Source organism: Mastomys coucha, unplaced genomic scaffold (assembly GCF_008632895.1).
Source record: "Mastomys coucha isolate ucsf_1 unplaced genomic scaffold, UCSF_Mcou_1 pScaffold21, whole genome shotgun sequence".
In the NCBI taxonomy this organism is placed as follows: Eukaryota; Metazoa; Chordata; class Mammalia; order Rodentia; family Muridae; genus Mastomys; species Mastomys coucha.
The window spans coordinates 177,647,190-177,671,591 of NW_022196904.1; the positions used below are offsets into that span (position 1 = coordinate 177,647,190).

Below are 24,402 nucleotides of genomic sequence, written 5' to 3' on the forward strand. Positions count from 1 at the left end.
TGTGCACATGTGCACACGTGTACACAGGGGAGTTGGAGAACCACTTCAGGAATCTGTTCTTCTCCAGTGTGGGTCCTGGGGGATCAAACTCAGGTTCTCAAGCTGTCCAGTCTTGGTGCTGGAAGCTGAATCTGGGTCTTCCACAAGAATCTTGTGCTCTGAACCCCTGCACCATCTCTCTGGCCCATTCTTGGTTTTGGACATGGGGTCTGTCACTCATGTTGGCTAGCAAACACTGGGATTCCTGCTGTCTGTCTTTCAGGGCTGGGATTACAGGCACTGGCTGCCACAGCCACCTTTTCCCTGATTCTGAGCGATTGCACTTGTCTTCATTCTTACACAGCAAGCAGTTTGAGCATCTTCCCAGCCTGGGCTGTCCCTAGTCTCTCTCCCCAGCCCAGGCTGTCCCCAGTCTCACTGCTCTGGGGTTTCTGTCTTTTGAACTCTCAACCATTTTACTGCATACAGAGCAGTATTATATCTCCTTGTGGCTTTGACTTTAATTTCCCCTTTAAATATATTGAACCTCTTTATGAGCTAATTGGCTGTTTACATCATCTGTGAAGAAACATGTATTCGGATATTTTGCCCAATTTTAATTGGATTGTTTGTCTCTTATTAAGTTGTAAGAGCTCTTTATGTCAGCCATCTTCTAGTAAATTGCAAAAATAACACAAAGGGAAAGAGAAGAGGCACTCCATATATGTTCTCTAGGCCTTTTAGCAAACATGATACATGCAAATCTACAAGAAGAGGGATATTGTAGACATCAAGGGAATGGGCACTGTTCAGAAAGGAATGCCCCAGCAGAGAAGTGGTGGCGCACGCCTTTAATCCCAGCTCTTGGGAGGCAGAGGTAGGCGGATTCCCGAGTCTGAGGCCAGCCTGGTCTACAGAGTGAGTTCCAGGACAGCCAGGGCTACACAGAGAAACCCTGTCTTAAAAAAACAAAAAAGAAGGGGCTGGAGAGAAGGCTCAGCAGTTAAGAGCACTGACTGCTCTTCTGAAGGTCCTGAGTTCAAATCCCAGCAACCACATGGTGGCTCACAACCATCTGTAATGGGATCTGACGCCCTCTTCTGGAGTGTCTAGAGACAGCTAAAATGTACTTACATGTAATAAATGAGTAAATCTTTAAAAAGAAAAAGAAGGAATGCCCCAAAATGTTACAGCAGAACTAGAAGAGTCTACACTGCCACCCCGCATGCCATGGGATCACTGTGAACAAGCAAGTTAAGGGCACGATTCTGGCCAAGAGGATCGGTGTGTGGGCTGAGCGCAGCAAGCACGGAAAGAGCAGGGAGAGCTTCCAGAAGCGGGTGAAGGAGAGCGGCCCCTGGGCTCAGCTGAAGCAGCAGCCTGCGCCACCCAGAGAAGCACACTGTGTGAAGACCAATGGAAAAGAGCCCGAGCTGTTGGAGCCCATTCCATGCGAATTCATGGCCTAATGTATGAAAAAGAACTAAAGCACCCGGACTGCAAAGTGTTTGCCTTAAAAAAAAAGCTCTTATATACTCTGGGCACAATATGCATATATTTTATGAGGGTTTATCAGGTTCTTAGCTTGATACTATTTTTCCATTCTATAGATTGTCTTTTTTAAAATTGTATTTGAATATAAATAACATGAAAATTCTCATCTTAAAGCACAATGCTGCCATCCCCACCGTTCATCCTGAGCACTTTCCTCATCTCCCTAGACTGAACTTTACACCATTAAACCAATTCCTCAGCTGTCACCCACCTCAGTGTGTAACATGACTTCACAGGGTGCTTCCTCACGCGAGTAGAATCATGAATCATTTCTCCTGTGTGTCTGAGTTCACTTAATCTAATGTTTTCGGGGTTCATCTATATGGTAGCACAGGTTAGAATGTCCATCTTCGTAAGGCTAAATAGTACTTCATTTTATGTAAATTACACATTGTTAGTCCATTTTTATTGATGGGCATTTGGATGACTTCCACTTTTTTGCTGCAGTGAGAATTAGCACACAATCTGTTTAAGCCCCTGCTTTTAGTTCTTTTGGGTATGTGCCCCAAATTGGAATTGCTGGATCCTATGGTAATTCTGTTTTTTTTTTTAGTTTTTGAGGACCTGCTATACTGTTTCTATAGCAGCTGTACCATTTGACATCACCACCAGCAGGGTACAAGGGCTCTAATTTTCCCACATAGGCACTAATACTTGTCATTTCTGGATTTGTTTTTGTTATTGTTTATAATTACCATTCTAATGGATGTAGAGTGGGCATGGTTTGATTTGCATTTCTTTTTTTCTTTCCTGATGGTGATGGCTACAGCACAAAATGGCTTTAATTTTGATGAAGTTCAATCCGTCTGTCCATTGTTGCTTGTGCCTTTGGTATTACATCCAGGGAACGAACGGGCGCCTAATCTGACGTGGCTTTGTTTTCTTCTAAGTGTTTTGCAGTTTTAACTATCACAGTTAGGTCTATGATCCATTTTGAGTCAATTTTTGTTTATGGTATAAGGAAGAGTTGCAATTTGAGTCCTTTGAATTTGGATAGCCCGTTGTTCAGCACCATTTGTTGAAAAGACCCCCTCCTCCCCTCCTCTGGAGTGCCTTGGCTCCGTTGTCGAAATTAATAGCCACAAGTGTGCAGCTTTATTTCTGTGCTGTATTGATACAGTGCCTCTCCTTGTGCCAGACTCTACTCACTTGGCTACTGTAGCTTCATAGCTTGAAACCTGGCCAGGTATACTGGGCTCTCTGTGGAGCACTAGTCTCCTGTATGTTGAGGCCCAAAAGTGCTTCGACTGACACGCAACAGGCCTGGGGAAGCGGAGCCTTCGACTCTGTCCTCTGACTCCTTTCTTATTGTTTATGTGTTTATTTTCAGTTCCAGGAGATAAGCTTAGAACCTTGTTCATATTTAGAAAATGTTTGTCTTGCTCTTGATGGAAGAAGGCAATGCGTCTCTGGTTTACCGTTGAGCACAGTTCCAGCTGTGGGTCCTCTCAGAATGAGAAGCACCAGCTAGTCCGAGTTGCAGTGGTTTGCTTTGTTTTGTTTTTGTCTGCATTGAATTTTGTAACGTGTTTTTCCATGTCTCAGAGACACTAGTGTTGTGTTGTTGTTTTCTGTCTTTTAATCTTTATTCCTACAGACAGGATCTCATGTAGCCCAAGCTTGCTGTAAACTCCTGTGACCCTGATTCTTTCTTTTCTTTCAGTTTTTATTATTGCATATGTAATATACTTGCGTGTATATGTGGGTGGCTTGCTAGTTATAGACATGGCAGTGAAAAGAGAGAGGGGTTCAAGGTTATTGCATATGTAATATGATATCTGCGTGTGTATGCATGTGGGAGGCATGCTGGTTATAAACATGGCAATGAAGGGGGAGTATGTAAGCAAGAGTCCAGAAACTTGAGGCTTTCTCAGGAGCTCTGCCTTCTCCTTCATGTTCCTCCTCAGGTCCCTTGAAGGAGCACTCTCCCTCCCCTCCTGGATGGCATGTGTGGTGTGCTCTGCCTTGACATAGGACAGGACAAGGAGGTTCTCTGCAAGCAGGTGTGAATGAGTTCTAAGATGTGGACATTCTGGTCCTTGCATATGTGTTCAAAGAAAAGAAATGGAGGGGAACCAGGGATGGAGCTCACTCACCTAGCTTACCCAACGCCCTGGGCTGTGTCTCCAGTGGCACAGGAACCTGGGTGTGGTCAGGGCTAGAGAAATAGTTCAGTGGTTAAAAGCATTGTCTGCTCGTCCAGAGGACTCACATTACAGCTCACAGATGTCTAAAAGTTCACACCCAGGAGACCTGGTGCCCTCTTCTGATATCCTTAGGCCCCAAGCACCTAACTAGAACACAGACATACATGCAGTCCAAACAGCCATGCATTTGTTTTGTTTTGTTTTGTTTGCTTGTTTTCAAGACTGGGTTTTTCTGTATAGCGTTGGCTGTCCTGGCACTCACTCTGTAGACCAGACTGTACTCAAACTCTGAAATCCGCCTGCCTTTGCCTACCAAGTACTGGGATTAAAGGGGTGCACCACCACCACCCAGCAGCTATGCACATTTTAAAAAGGAATCCACCAGACAGTGGTGGTGCACACCTTTAATCCCAGCACTTGGGAGGCAGAGGCAGGCAGATTTCTGAGTTCAAGGCCAGCCTGGTCTACAGAATGAGTTCCAGGACAGCCAGGGATACACAGAGAAACCCTGTCTCGAAAAACAAAAAAGGAATCCACAACCGGGTATGGTGGCACATGTCTGTAGTAGTAGTCTCAACACTTGGAGATGGGGCTGGAGAGATGGCTCAGCGATTAAGAGCACTGACTGCTCTTCCAGAGGTCCTGAGTTCAATTCCCAGCAACCACATGGTGGCTTACAACCATCTGTAGTGAGATCTGATGTCCTCTTCTGGTGTGTCTGAAGATAGCTACAGTGTACTCTCATAAATAAAAATAAATATTTTTTTTTTAAAAAAAAAACAAAAACACTTGGAGATGAAAGTAGGAAGTTCGGAGTTCGAGGTCATGCTTGGCTGCATAGGGAATTGGGGGCTAGCCTGGGCACTTGTAGTTGCACATGAACTGGTTAAAGTAGCACATGTTGAGGGTTGGGGGGACTTAGTACCGCATGGGAGTGTTCCCTAAGGGTTTGCTGCCTTAGACATGTTCTGTTTGGGTTTTTGTTTTTATTTTTTCAGACTGTTGGCAGGTAGTTCAGGCTATCCTCAACTTATTGTCTTCTTGCCTTACCTTCTGAGTGTTAGGATTGCATGCATATTCCCCTCCTACTCCTGGCACTTTATTTTATTTTTTAAGTAATAGGCCTTTGTATCCTGAGGATGGAGTTCCTGTGGTATCACAGAGGCACCCACCCCCACCCCCAAGGCCTGCTGTCTGCTGAGGTGGGCCAGGGACTTAAGGAAGTGTCCTGACCTCCATTTACCCAAAGTCTCCAGTGATCCTCAGAAACCCTCGGTGTGCCTGAGGGAGTCTGGCAGCAGATCTCCAGGGCTCTCTAAGGTTGAGTGTTCCCTTCTGTGCTGATTCACCAGCCCAGAAATCCTGGGATGTTTTTCCAAGAAGGCTTCCCACTGTTCCCAGCTTCCTTGCCCTCTGATGGTCTGCTGGCCCCACTGGAAAGCACCTCATTCTTGGCTTACTTGATCATGCCCTTCCCCCGACGGGTAGTGATGCTGGAGAAGCACAACAGATGCTAGAAGTCTTTGGCCTTCCTCTGCCAAGCGAGCATGCACACCAGCAGCCTACCTCCCCAGTGAAGGCAAACATATCGGGCCATCCTGGACCATTTGGTGTTTTGGGGAGGAGCTGCAATTCTTTGCTTGTATTGGGAGTGGGTGCATCCCACTGTTCTAGGAGGCTTGGGGAGGGAGGACCCCCCCCCGGGCTTTGAGGTCTCAGGGCAGTTTCCAGGCCTGATCCAAAGGTGAGGGTCCTCCTGTCTCTCCACAGAGAACACCTTCTGTAGCGGGGACCATGTGTCTTGGCACAGCCCTTTGGATAACAGTGAGTCAAGAATTCAGCACATGCTGCTGACGGAGGACCCACAGATGCAGCCTGTGCGGACACCCTTTGGGGTAGTTACTTTCCTCCAGGTGAGGTGCCATCAGAGGTCTCAGATAGTTTATCCTTGTGGGAAAAGTCCAGAACAGGGGAACGTGGAGGGGGAAAATGAAGGGCAGGAGACTCCCCTTGGTCTTGTCTTCTCTTCCCTGTGGCGGGCTATCTGATTTCACAGTGCAGGAAGGACTTCCCAGCTGAAAGCCAGCTCCAGGCTTACCTCCTATTTCCCCAGCAGGCGTGGCTCTCCAGCTGCTGCTCATGCCTGCAATTCTAATGAGGTCAGGGTTCAGCTGGTGTCCTCAAGATTTACACAAAGATGTAGTTGCTGTAGGAACAGCTACCTGGCCACCCTGCCCCTAAATACCTGGCCTTAGGGAGGACCTCCCCTGACTTAAGGCATAAGCTGCCTGTTGTTTCTTCTGTAGCCAAGAGCTAGGTAGGCTCTGTGCCACTAGATACCTGGTCAGGCCTAGTTCCTAGGCAGGTCTATGCACTCAGGAACCCCTCAGCTAGGCAAGCACCTCCTAAGGGAGCCTTTACATTTTGGGGACACCAGCCTAGAAACAGACCCTACCTATGTGCCCCCTACTTGAGATGCCCCTGAGGAAGCCCAGATAGTTGGACATCTAGGAGGGATGGCCTCTAAAACACAGTGGCTTCTTGTCCTGGGCCACAGATTGTTGGTGTCTGCACTGAGGAGTTACACTCAGCCCAACAGTGGAACGGGCAGGGCATCCTGGAACTGCTGCGCACAGTGCCCATGTGAGTACATGTCCCCGGAAGGTGGAGGCCTGGATCCCTGGGTCTTCAGGGTGGCTGCCCTCCCTCCATCCCACCCGTGGAGTTCTTGCATTGCTATTGGGGCACTCAGTTCTCTATGGTCCCTGACCACTAACACTGCCCTTTATGTTCTGGGCCTGGGACAGCAAAGGCTATTGACTGCCGATCAGTTCAGACCCTCAGTTACCACCATCTCTCCTTGTCCACAGTGCTGGCGGTCCATGGCTGATAACTGACATGCGGAGGGGAGAAACCATATTTGAGATCGATCCACACCTGCAAGTATGTCTTGAGTGAGGAAAACTGTGCTAGCACATGCTTCCCAAATAACTGGCTCCCGACAAAGTGGAGGAGCTCTGCGTGAGCCAGTAGATTAAGGCATGGTTCGGAACCTGTCGCCTGCATTCTATAGCCCACATAGGAAAACAGTTTTCAACCCAGAAAAGCAAGCCTGACACATATATGTGTGCATTTAAAAAGAATGAACTTCATTATATATAAGTTACATAGCAACTTAAAGGAAGGTAATCGTAAGGAATATTGCTTCTTTGCCCTGCATTCTTTCCCCTTCTCCTCCGTCTTAGCACATTTTTAGGGAGCTGCCCTCCCTGTGTCAGGCAGCAGCACAGGCTATGCTGACCCCACAGCCCCTTTGCAGGTGAGTGCTGATTGGTCTAATGATCCTGTCACTCGCCCTAACTCATTCCCCAACCCTGCCAAACTGCAGCTGGACCTACTGTGGCTGCCTGGGCAGTGTCAGTGTCACCTTTGGAGGTTTAGAATAGATGGTCGCTTGGCACGCAGCTGCATTCTGGAGGCCCTGGAACATTGCTGCATTTCTTGCACACTGTGCAGGGGTAGAAGCATGAGACCAGTGGCTCCTTCTGCTTATCTGGCACCAGAGGCAGGTCATGGCCATCTCTGAACTTGGCATGTTTCCGTAAGACTCCCTCGGGCCTGTAAGGCAGGCCATGGCAGCAGCTAGGCACTTCAAATTGTACACTGTTATATAGTTTGCAGACCTCTGGGTTCTCTGCTACCAACCCAGGAGTGCTGGGGCACACAGCCTCTTCCTTTACACATGAAGCTCCTCCCCCTTCGGGTTGCCTTTAGCCCTGAAATGGTCTCAGTGCTGCCAGGGTTATCTCTACTTAGAACCTGCTTTCTGAGTGGTTTCTGCTTATATAAGAACCAGGTGCTATGGAGGCTCCATCCCCTACACCCTCACTCTGCAGCCACACTGGGACACAGCATGGGACCCTGTAGGCTCTTGTTTATCCCCTATACTCAGAAAAGACTTGGTCCCCTGAATTAGTAGAATAAGCAGACCCTTGCCCTTCTGCATGCTGAGAGCCTGAGGCTCCCTGAGACCCAGACAGCAAGACCAATAGCACCTGTGGTCTTTGTTATCAGGCAAGAAGCCAGAGTGAAAGAATATGGCTGGCTTTCCTGGTGGCTCCATGTACCAAGTGACAGCACTGTTTGCCTGCCTCTCTGAGGCTTGCTTGCCATTGACTCCACTGAGAGCTAGTTTCTATTCCTCTGACCTTAGTTCACCACTCACTGCTGTGTACTTAAACAGGCAGATCCTTCCACTACCTTTTTCCCCCTAGTCCTGGATTCTGCATCTAGGGTCTCACACATATGAGGTAAGCGCTCCACTGCTACTCTCGATCCACAGCCCAGCCCACTTTTTACATTTTGAGACAGGTTCTTACTAAGTTACTCAGGCTAGCCTTGAATTCACTCTGCACCCCAACAGGCCTTAAATTTACTCTCCTCCTGCCTCAGCCTCTTGAGTAACTGGGATTACCACAGCAGCCATGTCTGTGGGTCTTAGCTCTTCCTTTTTACATTAAAGATACGTGGTCAGGACTAGTGGGACCATGAACTGATTGCTCAGCTCTGCCTCGCTGAGGGTCTTAGGACAGCTGCTGGCAGGAAAACTCAGGTTCTCCCCGAGCAGTTGCAGCCTGCCCCTCTGCTCATGCCTAAAGCTCCTAGAGCTGTGCCCTGCCTGTTGCCGGTCTCATACAGGTGGTGACAGCACCAGAATAGAGAAGAATGGGTGGCTTGTAGGTAGGAGGCTACCTGTGACCAAGGCTTAAGAACAATGCCCTTGTCTGGGAGCCCTGGGGAGGGACAGACTGGCACAGGGGGATGGGGGTTTCTGACTGGAGAGGGACAGACTGGTGCAGGGGCATGGGGGTTTCTGACTGGAGAGGGACAGACTGGTGCAGGGGCATGGGGGCTTCTGACTGGAGAGGGACAGACTGGCGCAGGGGCATGGGGGCTTCTGAGGAGCCCTAGAGAGGGACAGACTGGCGCAGGGGCATGGGGGCTTCTGACTGGAGAGGGACAGACTGGTGCAGGGGCATGGGGGCATCTGACTGGAGAGGGACAAACTGGCACAGGGGCATGGGGGCTTCTGAGGAGCCCTAGAGAGGGACAGACTGGCGCAGGGGCATGGGGGCTTCTGAGGAGCCCTGGAGAGGGACAGACTGGTGCAGGGACATGGGGGCTTCTGAGGAGCCCTAGAGAGGGACAGACTGGCGCAGAGGCATGGGGGCTTCTGACTGGAGAGGGACAGACTGGCGCAGGGACATGGGGGCTTCTGAGGAGCCCTGGAGAGGGACAGACTGGCGCAGGGACATGGGGGCTTCTGAGGAGCCCTGGAGAGGGACAGACTGGCGCAGGGACATGGGGGCTTCTGAGGAGCCCTGGAGAGGGACAGACTGGCACAGGGACATGGGGGCTTCTGAGGAGCCCTGGAGAGGGACAGACTGGTGCAGGGGCATGGGGGCTTCTGAGGAGGTTTTTCACAGGAGGCTTACTTGGCCTGCATGGCTGTTTATGGACAAGGTTGCCAGAGTCTTCCAGATGACCTTTGATCCAAAGCCCAGCACCACAGAATTATGTTTTACCAGAAAATCCAGCGATGTTTTGAGTACAACTCCTCCCTGAGGCCAATTGGAGAAAGTTTAGACTGAACTGTGCCAATGTCTACACAAAGGCAAGGCCTCTGGGGCAGTGTGCAGTGCTCACGGCCCTTCAGGCCCCCTATTTCAGCCTAGGAGATGGAAAGAACCCCATCCAGAGCCCTTTGCCAAAGTTAGCTGGCACCATGCACAGGGAGCACTTCTGCTCTGGGGCGATGGCCCCCTCTAGCTGTTATAGTGAAGAACTGCAGGTATGGTCCCCAAGTCAGGGCTGGCTTACACCCTAACTCCTGTACGGGGGTGAGGTGGGGTATGTATGGTCATTGTCAGAGGATCGGGAAGAGGGAAACCTCCTGCCTTTCTGAGAGAAGTAGGTCTTGTCTGCTCCATCAGCTCTGAGGGCCAGAGGGTTAGAGTGTCAGGGCTGAAGATGCACAAAGGCCTTTGTGCTGGATGCTGGTGGGAAGGAAGTGTCTGAGGCATGCTCATTCCTTCTGGCTTCCCTGAACCCTGTTCCCAGAGGAGTCCAGGGACTGGCAGGAGCCATTGTGCGTGTAACAGAACAAGATCAACAAGCCCCCGAGCTTATGGCAGCTGTCCACGCTCAGCACCTACAGGGGCTAATACTGGAAGCGTGGTAGCTGGGCCAAGGGCAGTAACCACACGAGTTCACTGAAGGAACTCTGACTCTTTGGTTCTTTTCAAGCAGGAGAGAGTTGACAAAGGCATCGAAACAGACGGTTCTAACCTGAGCGGTGTCAGTGCCAAGTGTGCCTGGGATGACCTCAGCCGGCCTCCAGATGATGACGAGGATAGCCGGAGCGTCTGCCTCGGCACACAGCCTCGGAGGCTGTCTGGCAAAGGTTGAGGCTCCCCACCTTGCCCCCTCCTTCCCGGCTCCCCAGGACAAGCCTCTAACTAAATGGCAGCCCGCTCTAATTATCTTCTGACAAATTAATTTTTCCAATGGCCTGTCTGTAGCTGTTTCCTGCATTTCAGACACACCAGTGGGAACTGTGTACACTCTGCTCCTTGGAATCTGACCTCATGTCTGTGGTCATGAACCATGAAGTAGTTAATGTACACAGTCCACTACCACAGAACTGACACAGACCCCAAATCTGACCTGAAGGCCATGCCAAGCCAAGGATCTCGCTCCTTGAGCCTTCCAGGGCTTTTAGTGAGAGGGGCCTGAGTGTGAAGCCCCCACACTGCCCTCCACTGCAGTCCCAGAGGCTGTGGCAGGTCAGCCTGCTCCCCCTGCCTTCCGGGTACAATCTTGGAGAAGGAGGATGTGGCTGTCCTATTGGACGCTCCCATGCTGGTCTTGGCTACAGAAGTACTTGTGGGAGTTTTTGTTTCTGTTTTTTTTTTGTTTTTTTGCTAAGGCTGTCCCTGGCTAATGCTAAAGGAAAAGCAGCCATTTATATTATATACATGTACGTTTAAGGCTTTCTGTCTCCTTCCTTTCTTAGTTCTTCTGTCTTTTCATTTATCAAAGAATAAAATGCCTTTGGCCTTGAATAAAATACCTGACTTGGTTTACTTTGGAGACAGGGTCTCATGTAGCCTAGGCTGACCTCCAACTTACTGTGTAGCTAAGGATGACCTTGAATTCCTGATCCTCCTGCTTCCAGCCTCTGCAGGGTTAGGTTTCCAGAAGCACCATGTCACCTGAGTCGCTCTCTTCCTTCCTTCCTTCCTTCCTTCCTTCCTTTTCTTCCCTTCCTCCTTCCTCTCTCTCTCTCTTTCTCTCTCTCTCTCTCTCTCTCTTTCTCTCTTTCTCTTTCATTCTTTCATTCTTTCTTTCTTTTGTGTGCTGGGGTAGAAGCTAAGCACAGACTGTGCCATGGAGCTCTATGTCCACACACCATGCCATGTGTGCAAACATGCATAAAAAGGTTTCTAAAGCCGGGGAGTGGTGGCACATGTCTTTAATCCCAGCACTTGGGAGGCAGAGGCAGGGGGATTTCTGAGTTTGAGGCCAGCCTGGTCTACAGAGTGAGTTCCAGGACAGCCAGGGCTACACAGAGAAACCCTGACTCAGAAAAAAAAGAAAGAAAGAAAAAAAAAGATTTCAAAAAAGACAACTTCAACTCCTAATGCAAACATCTGAGCCCTTCGTTTCTTTCCTGCAGGAGTCAGGGTCTCACATCCAGTTGCTTCTGACAAAAGAGTGCCTTAGAGAAGTTGGCAGTCGTGTTCACAGCTGCAGTCATCTTTGCTATTTTATTTATTGTTTATTTCTCAGACAGGCTCTCTCTTTGCAGCATAAACTGGCTTCTCATTTCTGGCCTCAAACTCTCCAGTGCTGGAATTGCAGACATGTACCACCATGCCCAGCACTGTTTTGTTTTTAATTATTGTAAAATAATTCACAGTACAGTAACAGGTCACACAGCAAAGCTGCTGGTTATGCCTTCTCCAGTAGCACTGCCGGCCCATCCATCTCTTCTCTTCTCCTTTCTCCCTTTCTCTGGAGGCCATGTGCTATTGTGTATAGCCCACCCAAGCTGATCTCAAGCTTGTCAAACTCGTATTTCAGCCTCGAGTGAGTGCTGGGCCTGCTGGTGTGTGACCATGCCCTGCCTCTCACCCGTGGGCTTCTATTCTAGGCTCTCATGCAGGCTGGAAGCCCAGAGGGCCTTCCGGCAACTTTGTGATTTCATTGCAGACACAGAGCAGATCCGGGAGACCCTGAGGCGAGGACTGGAGATTAACAGCAAACCTGTCCTTCCACCAATCAATTCTCAACGACAGAACGGCCTCACCCATGACCGGGCTCCGTAAGTATGGGTGTTCTGGGGCTAAGACAAAAGGATGGTATTTTTCCTGAGGGGCCATCCCTGAGGATGGCAGGAGAGGGAACAGCGCACCTGGTTCTTGTTGAATGGTCTCAGGGTCTCTAGGTTTAAGGGCAGCCCTGACCCAGGGCACATAGATCTGTGGCATAGGACTCTTATGTAGCAAAGGACCTCAGAGGGGACTCTGCAGACCATGAACATAAACAGCAGTAAATATTTACATGGGCTGTGTGAAAGAAGAGAGTCCAGGTTGGGACCAAATCTGACTGAGGGCCTCTGGGTCTTGTGGGAGCCCATTGTGCTAAGCCAGTCCTCTCCTTATCTCACTCTGGGTCAGAGTTGCCCTTCCTTCCTTCCTGGAGCCTGCGCTCTGGCTGATAGCTGCAGCCCTAGGGACCTCCTTGTCTGGCCAGCCCTGCATTGCATGCCTGCAGCTGAGGCCCTTCTTCCTGCCTGCCTTTCCTGGGGCCCAGAGAAGGGAAGGGAAGTCCTCTACAGGCCTCTGCTGCTGCCTGTCTAAGGGTCCTGTAGTCTTTAGGAGAAGCCAGCCAGCCCTAGAGGTCAGATCTGTCTCCTCCCACCTCTTCCTTTGTTAGGAGACAAGTGGTGAACAAGGCTAGGGCTAGGAATGGCCTTCTTCTCACACAGTGGGGGATGCCTAGGTGCTGGCCACTCAGAGCAGGGGCCTCGCCTGCCTGCCAGGGATGAAATTGCTGGGGCTTGGGTGGAAAAGGAACTGGATGAATCCTGCAAGGCTAAGGGTGACTCACCTACCCTCTAAGAAGTCTGTGTGGCAACTTAAGCCCTGGGGCCATCTGGGATGCACAGGGCCTGCCTTTGGGGGGACATGAATGAAACAATCAACTGGTCATGGTATATGCAGTCTGACTGCACACACAGTTTGTTGGAAATGCCCATGGGTTTGGAATCAGGCTGAGGTTGCTGATTCATGATCCTGGAAAGACCAGTGATGTACACAACAGCGAAGACAGCATCAGGAACAGGCAGCATGTCTGGAGAGAGAGGACCTAGAGTGTACCCTAGACCTGCAGCGAGACCTGCAGCGAGCATGGGGAGCTGCTACAGGGACTGAGGCACAGAGGCCGGGCCAGCTAGCACTAAGGAGCTGGTTATGGTATCGAGAAGTCACCCTGAACTCGCTTCCATCTAATGTTGCTTACCTGGTATGCCTACCATCCAGAAGCAGGAAAACTGAGCTCTAACAGTGCGCAGTTTCAGGCTTCCAGTGCTACCCAACGCCTTTACCTACAGCCAGTGACTTTCTTAAGTTGCTTGGGTTTTGCTCTGGCAGTAGCAGATAGCTAAGCTGTGTCATGGAGCATCTGGAAGCTTTCTATTTGCAGTCCGGACCCTGACCCAGAGCTGTACTCCTCCCTAGGCCCTGAGTATGAATTCTTTTTTGTTTTGTTTTGTTTTGTTTTGTTTTGTTTTGTTTTGTTTTTTTGAGACAGGGTTTCTCTGTATAGCCCTGGCTGTCCTGGAACTCACTCTGTAGACCAGGGCTGGCCTCGAACTCAGAAATCCACCTGTCTCTGCCTCCCAAGTGCTGGGATTAAAGGCGTGCGTCACCACCGCCCGGCTGGAGTATGAATTCTTAAACTGGCTTCCTTGGCACTGGTGGTAGGCCGGTGGTACTAGTGGGCTTGTAGCCTCCAGTCGCTGGCAGGGAGTGTGGAGCCAGTCATCTCCCAGATGGCCCTCCACCTCTCAAAGAAGGCCAGGGCTTCTGACAGAGAGCATTTGGGGATGCCCCTGTTGCCCTTCTTTGACCTGAGACATGCCTGATATCTCATTCTCTGTCTTGTTTATGTGTCTGACTATTGTGCCCCTAGACACTGCAAGGGGCTGGCCTCTCAGTTCCTGTAGACACCACAGCCAGTCAGTAAGGAAGTGGTGGGCTGGGCACTTGGCACAAGGCTGTCCCCCTTTGCCCCCACTCTTTGCTTTCCGTTGGCTGGTATAAAGATATGAGTGAGAGTAGATCTGGAGTCTCCTGCTCTCCCTGCAGCTCCAGGACCCAACAGGTCCCCAAGGAGCGTAAATCTGACATCTGGAGGAGTGACAGTGTCTTCCTCTGAGATTCTTGGTCCTGTTTACCAACTTAACCAACAGTTGAGCAGCGGTTTCTCCTCCTCATTCCCTGGCTAAGACCACCCCCATCGTGCTCTCAGATCTCCCAGATCCTGGCTCTCTGTTGTTTCTGACTCGGCAATGGTCAGCTCAGTTGAGATTAGCAAGCACCATTGTAATATCTGTGCTGCCCACCCTGGGACCTGACCTCCTTTCAGACGCACCATAAAGATGGTGACAGAGAAAGCCAGTCCCCAATGTGCTGGCACTGCTGCTTGCCCTTCTTCCCCTGGGAAGCTGCCGCCACAGCATGGCCCTATTTGCTCTGCCTGGCCAGTTTTCCTTTCGTCAGGACTTTGGGCTGGGCAGTCTACATGGGTCTTTGTGGGTCTGGATCTGATCTAAGAGGTCACAGAGATGGATCGGTTTAGAACAGCTGATACAGCTGGACATCAGCAACTGGGTCCTGGCCTACTTGGGGAATTGGATACTTGCTAATTTCATACAGCCATAGCAGCCAGCAGTTTATACCAGTATTGATTTAGTTCATCCTCGAAGTCAGTGTATGAAGTAGATAATCTAATATATATATATTTTTTTTTACAGAAGAGAAAGGTGAGGCATAGGGAGATGATAAGTAGCTTAGGGCACTCTCAACAAGTGTGCTCTTCCTCGCCCTGTACTCAGGGACCATGAGGACCATGCAAGCCATGCCTCTGAGATAATAATGATGTCACTGGAGGAACTCAGGTGACCAACTGGTTGTGGCATGAATAGGGACAAGCTCTCACATGGCACCAACGACGACAAGCTAGGTCCATGTTAGCAGATTGGCAGGCTTATTTAACTGTAAGAAAGACCTCTCATTAGCCCCAATGATTCTAGAAATAATGAGCTCTGTCATAACTGGCTCATTTATAGAATTACTTTTAGACACAGGCCTTATTTTCTTCTTCAGAAACAAGCCCTATCTCTGGCTCAACTCCCACCTCAGGACCCGGGGATTTCTTTCTTTCTGGAGCCCTATTTCCTGCTTCCCAGAAAGGTGGCCCCTCTGGGTAACCTGTTCTGCTTCCTCCCACTGTTGCCAGTCCTCTTCCCACTGCCTTCCTGGAAGGAGAGTCCTGGGCCCTCTTCAGGGCGTCTTCAGCATTTCACAACCCTTGCATTCCAGCCATGAAATTTGTATCTGCCTTTTCCCAAGATGATCAGTTGAGAAAAGCCGCCTTCGGCTGGCTGGCGCCTCCCTTCCCACTGCCTGCTCGGGCGAGTTTGGGAAGCGGCCCTTTGTGGCACACGAGGACAGCCTGGTCTAGAGCTGTCCCTGCCAACATTTTTTGGGATCCAGGGTGGGAGTCACAGGACATTCTGTCTGTCTGAGGTCCCTGCTCAGCCAGAGTCCGATCTTAGCTCTCTAGCCTCTCCACAGTGATGGTGACAGGCGAGCCTGTGTGGTCAGGTGTGTGCAGGGGAAGGTCTGTTTCTGTAAGCTGCTCCTCCAGGGTCCTGTCCCTGTGCTCACTTAGCCAGCACTCACTCAAGAGGAGAGTTCCATAAGCAACTCTGGGTCTTGCATCCCAAAGAGGGGCAGGCATCATGTGTGTGCACGTGTGTGTTAGAGAGCCTTCACTTCTTCCTCTCTTGAGGAGGCAGAGAGAGAGCCTTTCAGAAGCAAGCAAGCTTAGCATCACTGCTTAGCCAGACCTCTTATTTGTCTAAAATAGCACCAGAAGTTTGTAAGAATGCTCCACCCTCAATTTCTTGAAGAATGAATTCTCCTGTTAATGATATTACCTCTGTAAGATTCCCACATAGTACAAACACACTCCTCCCGTTCTTCTTTCTTTCAATTTATTTTTTACTTATTTATTTCTGTTTTAGATAGCAGTCTTACTCTGTGGCCCAGGCTGGCCAATAGCGCAGGCTATGCCCCTTCCTCAGCCTTCTGAGTGGTGGGGTTGCAGAGAGAGTGTGGAGCCACACAGGCCTGTTCTTCTCTTTACCTCTTTACAGGTCTCTGCTCCCGTCTGTTTGGCCTTTGGATGGGGTGACTTTGCTGTCCCTATCTCCCACCTCATCCTGGCCAGGGAGTTGTTCTTTAGAGAAAACTGATTTGTTTTGCTCAGCCTGTGGTGTCCATGAAGTGTAATTAGAATAGAAGATGCTATCTGGTTTCATCCAGTCTGCCACTGGATTTGGGTGGAAGAAGGTGAGTCTCCCTCTAGGTAAGCAGCTGGTTGACGTGGTACCACTTGGTACATCTGTCGATTTGGATGACCCCTGCTGTCAGGGGTGTGTGTTAGGGCGGTAGACAGCCTGGAGCCTCTCTGTCACGGTGCCTTCACTCACAGTTCCGACACTGGAAAGCAAGCCCAGAAGAACCCTGCCTCGAGGCTGACAGTGGGGAGGCCAGGGCCTCTCCCCCACTGCTCCTGGAACAGGGCCTTTGAGTTGGCTCCTTCACTGTGGACCAGGTTGTCATGATAAAAGCCTGTGCTGCCTTCCTCAGAACCGTATCTGAAAGACACAGGGAGTGGTCCAGCAAATCTGACATGGGTCAACATAGGCTTTGACTCTGGTCTTTGCTCCACTTCTGCAGAGACCAAGCAGTGGCCATCATTCAAGGTTCCTGGCTAATGCTTTGAGTCCAGGTGCATCCCCCCCACACTGCATCCCCTCCCCCGAGTTGCACAATCAGGAATATTTTTATCATCCATCCTTGATCTTCAGTGTCACCCAACACTTCAGCAGTGAGTCACTTCTGCAGGGAAGGGAAAGGGACGGTTCAAAGGTGAGAGCTGAAGAGAGGAGATGACTCAGTGTCTCAGAGAAAGGAAAGCCAGGGGCTTGGGGCAGAATGGGCTCACCCGAGACCACAGGGGTCCTGGCCTTACCACCCAAGCCAGAGGGGCCAGGATAGTGTGGAGTGTATGTGTGCCTGGCCTTCCCGCCAAAGCCAGAGGGGCCAGGATAGGGTGTGTGTGTGTGTGTGTGTGTGTGTGTGTGTGTGTGTGTGTGTGTGTGTCTATGTAAAGCATTGCCCTTCATCTCAGCCTGTTGGTGCTGAGCAGCAGCACTGACAGTGAGACACAGCCCTGTGCTTCTCTTTCCCTCACATCCTTTTCCCAGTCCTGTCCCGAAGGGAGGCCTACAAGTGGCTCTTTCTCTGGAAAGTTCAGAGCTTCTGTCAGCAGTCAGAAAGCAATAGGAATAATCTCCCAGGCAAAAAGCCGAAGCCAGAGGTGGAGCTGGGTTCTGCCAGGCAATTGTACTTCACTTCTGATTTGTCACCATGCCCAGTGTCCTGTTTCTAGGTGTCCCCAAGGAGAAGGTCTCAAGTCATGTGGCCAGTGTAGACGTCATGACTGTCACAGGATGAGGACTGTGGCTAGCAGGAATTTCAGCTGCTTGGTTCTTCTTCCTACCCCTGTTGCCATGGATAGAAAATAGCCAGTGCAGCTTAGGTGAGTGAGTGTGGAGAAGTTAAGACCCTCCCAAAGAGGAGAGAAATATAGATTAGGTTCTGCCATGTGCTATGAAGGCAGGGTGACTAGAGTATGTGTCATAAACCACCCAGGACTGAAGATCAGGAGGCTTTATCTCTACACTGCAGAGAAGGGTGTGCTAGGCCTTGTGGAAAGTCATCTTACACAGTGAGAAGGGGAAATATAGATCATGTTATACAGGCGGGTGGTAATGACACAGAATGGAGAATTAGGTCCACTTCTGAATTATCAAGGTATAGTCACTCCTTGATCTTTTGGCAAAGATCAAGTATAACCATTTTACACACCCACCCTCTATGCTGTGAACACAGGCAGAACCCTAGGCTGGAGAGGTTTCTGAGGCTGAGTAGGTATTATATATCATCTGTGGAGCAGGGGGACTGCTGTTTTCCCCACTTCACACAGTACAGTGCCGTTGCCCAGATTGTATTAGTATAGAGTCAAGCCAGGGCATGGTAGTACAAGCCTAGAATGTGGGAGCAGAGGCAGGAAGAGAGCAGTGCTGCAAGCTTGAGAAAGCCTAGTCTACATAGGGAGTGTCAGGCCAGCCAGGGCTACATAAACACTGTGTCAAAATTGATGAATCAAGGACTAGGAATAAGCACCAGTCAGTGTTTGAACCGTGGTCCTTTGCCTAAAGAGCCACATCTCTTTTCCACTGTGTACATCTGCAAATGGAGACAGGGTAGAACATGGTGACACATTCTTCGAATCCCCAGCAGGTGCATATTGAGGCAGAACATTCTAAAGTTCTAGAGTGATAGATGGATGGATGGGTGGGTGGGTGGGTGGGTGGGTGGATGGATAGATGGATGGATGAATAGATAGATAGACAGACAGACAGACAGACAGACAGACAGACAGACAGACAGATAGATAGATAGATAGACAGACAGACAGACAGAAGACAGACAGATACCCTGTTTGATAAAATAATAAGCAGGATATAGTGGCACATGCCTTTAATCTCATCACTCAAGAAGCAGCAGCAGGTAGATCTCTGTGAGTTCAATGCTAGCCTGGTCTATATAGTAAGTATGTATGCACAAGTCATGGGGCTCCATAGAGAAACCCTGTCTCAAAGAAACGATAAAGAGCCAGGAAGTGGTAGCTCCTTTAATCCCAGCACTCTGGAGGCAGAGGCAGGCAGACCTCTGAGTTCCAGATAGCCTGGTCTACAGAGCGAGTTCAAGACAGCCAGGCCTTGCCTCAAAAAACCAAGACCCAATAGTAATAACAACAACAACATCAACAACAACAATAATAGTAACAGTAATAATAATAATAATAATGTTCAGTAGGCAAAGGCATTGCTCCTAAGCCTGATACCTGAGTTGGATCCCTGAAATCCACATGGTGGAAAGAGAACTGGCTCCTGTAAGTTGTCCTCTGACCATCAAACATGTTATGGTATGTTTGTGCATATACATATATAATACACATAAGTAAATGCAGAAGACTATAGAAATGTCTCAGTGAAGAACCCCACACAGAGGCTCACAACCCTCTGGAACTCTAGTTGGAGATCTGATGCTACCCTTCTGGTCTCTGCTGGCACCAAGCATGCACATGGTTCACAGACATACCTGCAGGCAAAACGCCTGAATGTATAAACAAACAAACAAACAAATGTGACAAGCTTGTTTGTTTGTTTTGGTTGATTGGTTAGTTGGTTTTTCGAGACAGGGTTTCTTGTTTTTGTGTTTTGTTTTGTTTTGTTTTTTTGTTTTTTGTTTTTGAAATAGGGTTTCCCTGTATATCCCTGGCTGTCCTGGAACTCACTCTATAGACCAGGCTGGCCTCGAACTCAGAAATCCGCCTACCTCTGCCTCCCAAGTGCTAGGATTAAAGTCATGCGCCACCACCACCTGGCGAGACAGGGTTTCTTTGTGTAGCTTTAGCTGTCCTAGAATTTGTGCTATAGACCAGGCTGTCCTGGAACTCACAGAGATCTGCCTGCCTCTGTCTCCCAAGTGCTGGGATTAAAGGCATGCACCACCACCACCCAGCGTAACACAAGTATTTTAAAGAATTATAAAACTGGACTGGAGAGGTTACTCCGTGGTTGAGAGAACTGGCTGCTCTTCCAGGGGACCCAGGTTCAGTTCCCAACACATACATGGCAGCTAATAACTGTCTGTGACTCCTGTTCCAAGGGATCTGACACCCTCATACAGACATAGAGAGTCAAAACACCAATGTACATTTAAAAAAAAAATTGAGAGAGCAGAGGCAGGCAAGACCAGCCTGGTCTACAGAAAAAGTTTCAGGACTACACAGAGAAAGCCTGTTTTGAGAAAGAAATGAAGAAGGAGGTGTGACCCAGCAGCAGTTAAGAGCTACTGATGCATAAGCAATAACACAGCTAAGCTGGAGGGAGGGATAGTGCCTGACTAGTACTCATGAGCCTAAGCTGGAGGATAGATAGTGCCTGACTAGTACTCATGGGCCTAAGCTGGAGGGATGGAGAGTGCCTGACTAGTATGCTTAAGCCCGTGCCCCATCTCCAGTGTCACAAAAATAATTAAACAGTTCTAAAATCCAAGAAAATGAGGACCTGTGAGAAAGGAGCCCTGTCTCTTTTCTCCCATCGTCTCTACTCTACAGGAGACTGCCCTACCCCTCCTCTGTTTCCTAGCTTCTGATTGGGGGCATTCTTTAAGTACACATCATGGTCTAGAGCTGAGAAGAAGTGATGTAGTCAGTCATGTGAACATTTACTGTAGTCACACAAAGCTGTCAGGGAGTTGCCTTGGGAAGGAGTGATTGGGATGAAAGAAAGCTCAGAGCTCAGCTGCCATAGTGGAAGACCATACATAAGTCTTGGACAAGCTGGCCACTGGGACTGGAGAGACAGCTGCCCGGTTAAGAGAACTGGTTACTCTTCTAGAGGCCCTGGGTTCAGTTCCTAGACCCCACCTACATGGTGGCTCACAACAGATTGTAACTCCAGTCCCAGGGGAATAGTATGCCTCTTCTGGCCTCCACCGATATTGCATACACATGGTATACATACATACATACATACATACATACATACATACATTCATACATTCATACATTCAGGCAAACCCTTATCACATAAAATGTCAAAAATTTTGCTGGGCCATGGTGATGTACACCTTTAATCCTAGAACTCTGGAGGCAGAATCAGGCAGATCTCTGAGTTTGAGACCAGCCTAGTCTACTGAGCAAGTTTCAAGACAGCCAGAGCTATACAACAAGATCTTGTCTTTTAAAAAGAAGAAAAGAAAGAAAGAAGAAAAAAGGGGGGAACCCATAGAGAACTCTTTAGCTTGTGAGGAAGATGATCCTATGAATTTGAGGCCAGCTTGGTTTTCATAGCAAGCTCCAAGCCAACCAGAATTACATAGTGAGACCTTGTTTCTCTACCACTTAAAATATGTAAGAGTGTGTGTGTGTGTGTGTGTGTGTGTGTGTGTGTGTGTGTGTGTGACCTATGAAATGGCTCAGCTAGTAAAGCTGCTTATTTCTAAGCCTGACAACACAAGTTCAATTCCAGGACATGGTAGAAGGAGAAAACTGACTTCTGCAAACTGTCCTCTGTCTTCCATACATGGGCACATGCAGCAAGCACACGCACACACATAATAGATAGGAAGATAGTTAGATAGATAGATAGATAGATAGATAGATAGATAGATAGGGAGATAGATAGAGAGATAGATAGATAGATAGATAGATAGGGAGATAAATAGAGAGAGAGAGAGAGAGAGAGAGAGAGAGATAGATAGATAGATAGATAGATAGATAGATAGGGAGATAGATAGGAAGATAGATAGATAGGGAGATAGATAGATAGGGAGATAGATAGATAGGGAGATAGATAGATAGGGAGATAGGAGGATAGGTAGGGAGATTAGATAGGTAGATTTAATTCAAAGAGTAAATAAATTTAATAAGAACAATATCCCAGTAGGGCGATGAATTAGTCAGTACAGTACTTGCTGACTGAATCTGAGGACCTGTGTTCAGATCCCATCACACAAATAAAAAGCCAGGCATAGTCCACATCTGGAACTCCAGCCCTGGGCAGCAGGAGCAGGTAGACCCCTAGAGCACACTGGCCTTCTAGTTGTAGCCAAATTTGTGAGCTCCAGGTTCAAAAGACCCAGTCTCAAAATTAAAGTGAACTGAGTTCTGTCTCTGGGGTAGTTGTATTCTGACCTCCACGGTGTTTCATGACCATAAGCACATGTGTATATATGTGTGCATACTCAAAGTGTAAACCACTTTTTAAAAACTTAGGCCAGGTATGGTGGAACACACCTTTAATTACGGTACTCAGGAAGCAGAGGCAGACTCTAATAATTCAAGGCCAGCCTGCTGTACATACTGAGTTCCAGGACAGCCAGGACTATACAGTGAGACCTTGTCAAAAATAAATAAAATTAAAGTGGAAGTGGCTAAGAACATATACTGCTCTTTCAGAGGGCCTGTGTTGAGTTCTCAACAGCCATGTCAGAAGGTTCACAACCCCTAGAGCTCTAGAGCCTCCAAACCCTCTTCTGGCCTCAGGCGCTAGCACTCACATGCACATACCCACAAAGACATGCACATACTGTAAATAGAATAAATCTGAAAAGAAAAAAAACAGGCTTCACCCGCCTATTATCTCAGCACCAGGGAGGCTCTAATCAAGGGGTCCAGCCAACCCCTGTAGCTGAGACAGCAAGCTCTGATTTCTGAGACCAGTCTCCAAAGCAAGGTGGCTAGAGACAGAGAGAGACTCCCAGCTCCGGCCTCTGGCCTGCCTATATGCACACAATACACATGTCTATCAAGGAGTAGCCAGGTGTGGTCGCTCATGCCTATGATCCTAGCACTGGGAGGACAAGGCAGAAGGCCTCGGCTGTGTTCAGGGCCAGTGTAGGTTACAGAGTCAAGGAAGAGCAGAAGAGCCGTCTGCATTTGCTCTGGTGTTACACTGAAACTGCAAGACACAGACGGCCAGCTAACAGAGACAGTGCTGTCTCTGAGGGCAACCTGGAGTACTGGGAACTGTGCTGGTGAGCCTTATAGGACCATTTGGCTCCAAGCTGTAGAAGAAACAACCCACTGGCACATACCTATAATCTTGGCAGCTGCAATGGGAAACCAAGAGAGGTTAACCCAGGTAATTATGAGTTGAAGGTTATCTGGGCCTATAGTGGTAAGATCCCCATCTCAACAAAACAAAACAACAGAAACAAGAGGAGGGGGGGACGGAGGGAGGGAGGAGAGAAGGAAGGAAGGAAGGAAGGAAGGAAGGAAGACTGGTGTGTGAGCTGTTACAGCCTGCCTGCCCTTGGAAAGACTTATGACACAATGACGCATTCCAGTAAAAACACAGTAGTATCCTCAAAGGTGAGCCCCAGGGGAACTTGAGCTTCCCTGGCTTCTGGAGGAGTTGTGTGGCGAGCAGAGGAGAACTCTCTGACAGCCCCTCAGGAGCATCCTGTTAGGAGTGAGGGGCTCAGGGTGGATCTCCTCCCAACCATCAAGCAGTTGTGAGGTAGGCTGGCATGGCCTTAGAATTAAGAGGCTGGGCTGGGCAGAGCTCAGGATGGGGAAACCCAGAGTCCTCTCAGATGGAACCTGGCCTCTGTCCCCTAGAGGCATCCTCAGAGCCTCAGGGGATTTTGGTGTTCAATGAAAATGGAGTTCTTGACAGGTTCAAAAATATTGGCTTACAAAAATGAAGCCAGTTGGGTTTCCTCTAGTCCTTAGTCCAAAATGCCAGCATTCTGTGAGCCGCTGATCTGAGAAGCAGCTTAATAACAAGTCTAGCCTTGCCATATCTAGTTTTCTAGAAGCACAGCCTTGTGTTCCAGGGAAGAAGTTCTCTTATGAGCTCAGGGAAGCCTGGACTAGCCTAGGCTGCATAGGTCATTCCAGGCCAAGCTTCCTACACAATTCTAAAGTTGGAGGAGGTTGGGAGATTGTGTATGTATGTAGAGTGTATGTGTTTGTGTGAAAAAGTATGCGTGCGTGCGCGCACACGCATGTGGAGGCTAGAAGTAGTTTCCCTCTCTATCTTATTGAGAAAGGATCCTTGGGCTGGAGAGATGGCTCAGCCGTTAAAGGCTAGGCTCACAACCAAAAATATAAGAGAAAGGATCCTCACTGAAGCCTGAGTTTAGACTGGCCAGTAAGCTCTAGGAATCCACCTGCCTCTGCTGTCCTGCCCAGTGCTAGAGTTACGGTCACATGCTGCTTATGGCAGCTTTTAAAGATGTTTTTAAAGTATATGTATAACTCTGCATGAGTACGTGTACACCCACGTGAGTGCAGGAGAGCATCCAGTCCCCTGAACTGGAGTTAGAGACTGAGAACCGAAACCGATTGTGGGAACAATAAGTGCTTTTAACCACCAAGCCATCTCTCCAGCCCCATATGGGGCCTACCCCTTAGAAGGGTGCCTAGGGACCTGAACTCAGGTCAGCACAGCATGTTACTAGCCAAGCCATTTCCCCATCCCTGAGGTAGGAGATTTTTAAAATGTTTTAGCTGGCATCAGAAAGAGCTGAAGTGTTGCATCAGCTTTTATGTACACATTGCCTGTGCACTTGGGCTTGTTACTTAAGGTCTCTGGCTTTCCGTTTCTTCATCTCTAAGGTGAGGGAAATAACTCCTATTTATAGGGTTGCTATGAAAATGAAAGGAAGTGATGTATATGAAGAGCTTAGCACAGGATGAAGCACCATTGCCTGAAGAGGTG

At 49.0% G+C, this 24,402-nt stretch overlaps 1 protein-coding gene across 3 annotated transcripts in view; it reads left to right on the forward strand.

The window, feature by feature from the left end:
• Sufu (SUFU negative regulator of hedgehog signaling) overlaps nt 1–24,402 on the forward strand; it is a 92,909-nt gene that overhangs the window by 46,847 nt on the left and 21,660 nt on the right. For 2 of the 3 annotated variants that reach the window (XR_004123638.1, XM_031390570.1), the window contains exons 4-8: nt 5,451–5,593; nt 6,238–6,323; nt 6,551–6,623; nt 9,987–10,143; nt 11,955–12,066. Coding sequence is in view for 2 of the 3 variants with exons in the window: in XM_031390570.1 (XP_031246430.1) it covers nt 5,451–5,593; nt 6,238–6,323; nt 6,551–6,623; nt 9,987–10,143; nt 11,955–12,066 (571 nt within the window). In the remaining variant the exon portion in view is untranslated. The remainder of the gene's footprint in view (nt 1–5,450; nt 5,594–6,237; nt 6,324–6,550; nt 6,624–9,986; nt 10,144–11,954; nt 12,067–24,402) is intronic. The other variant, XM_031390571.1, reaches the window with a different exon arrangement.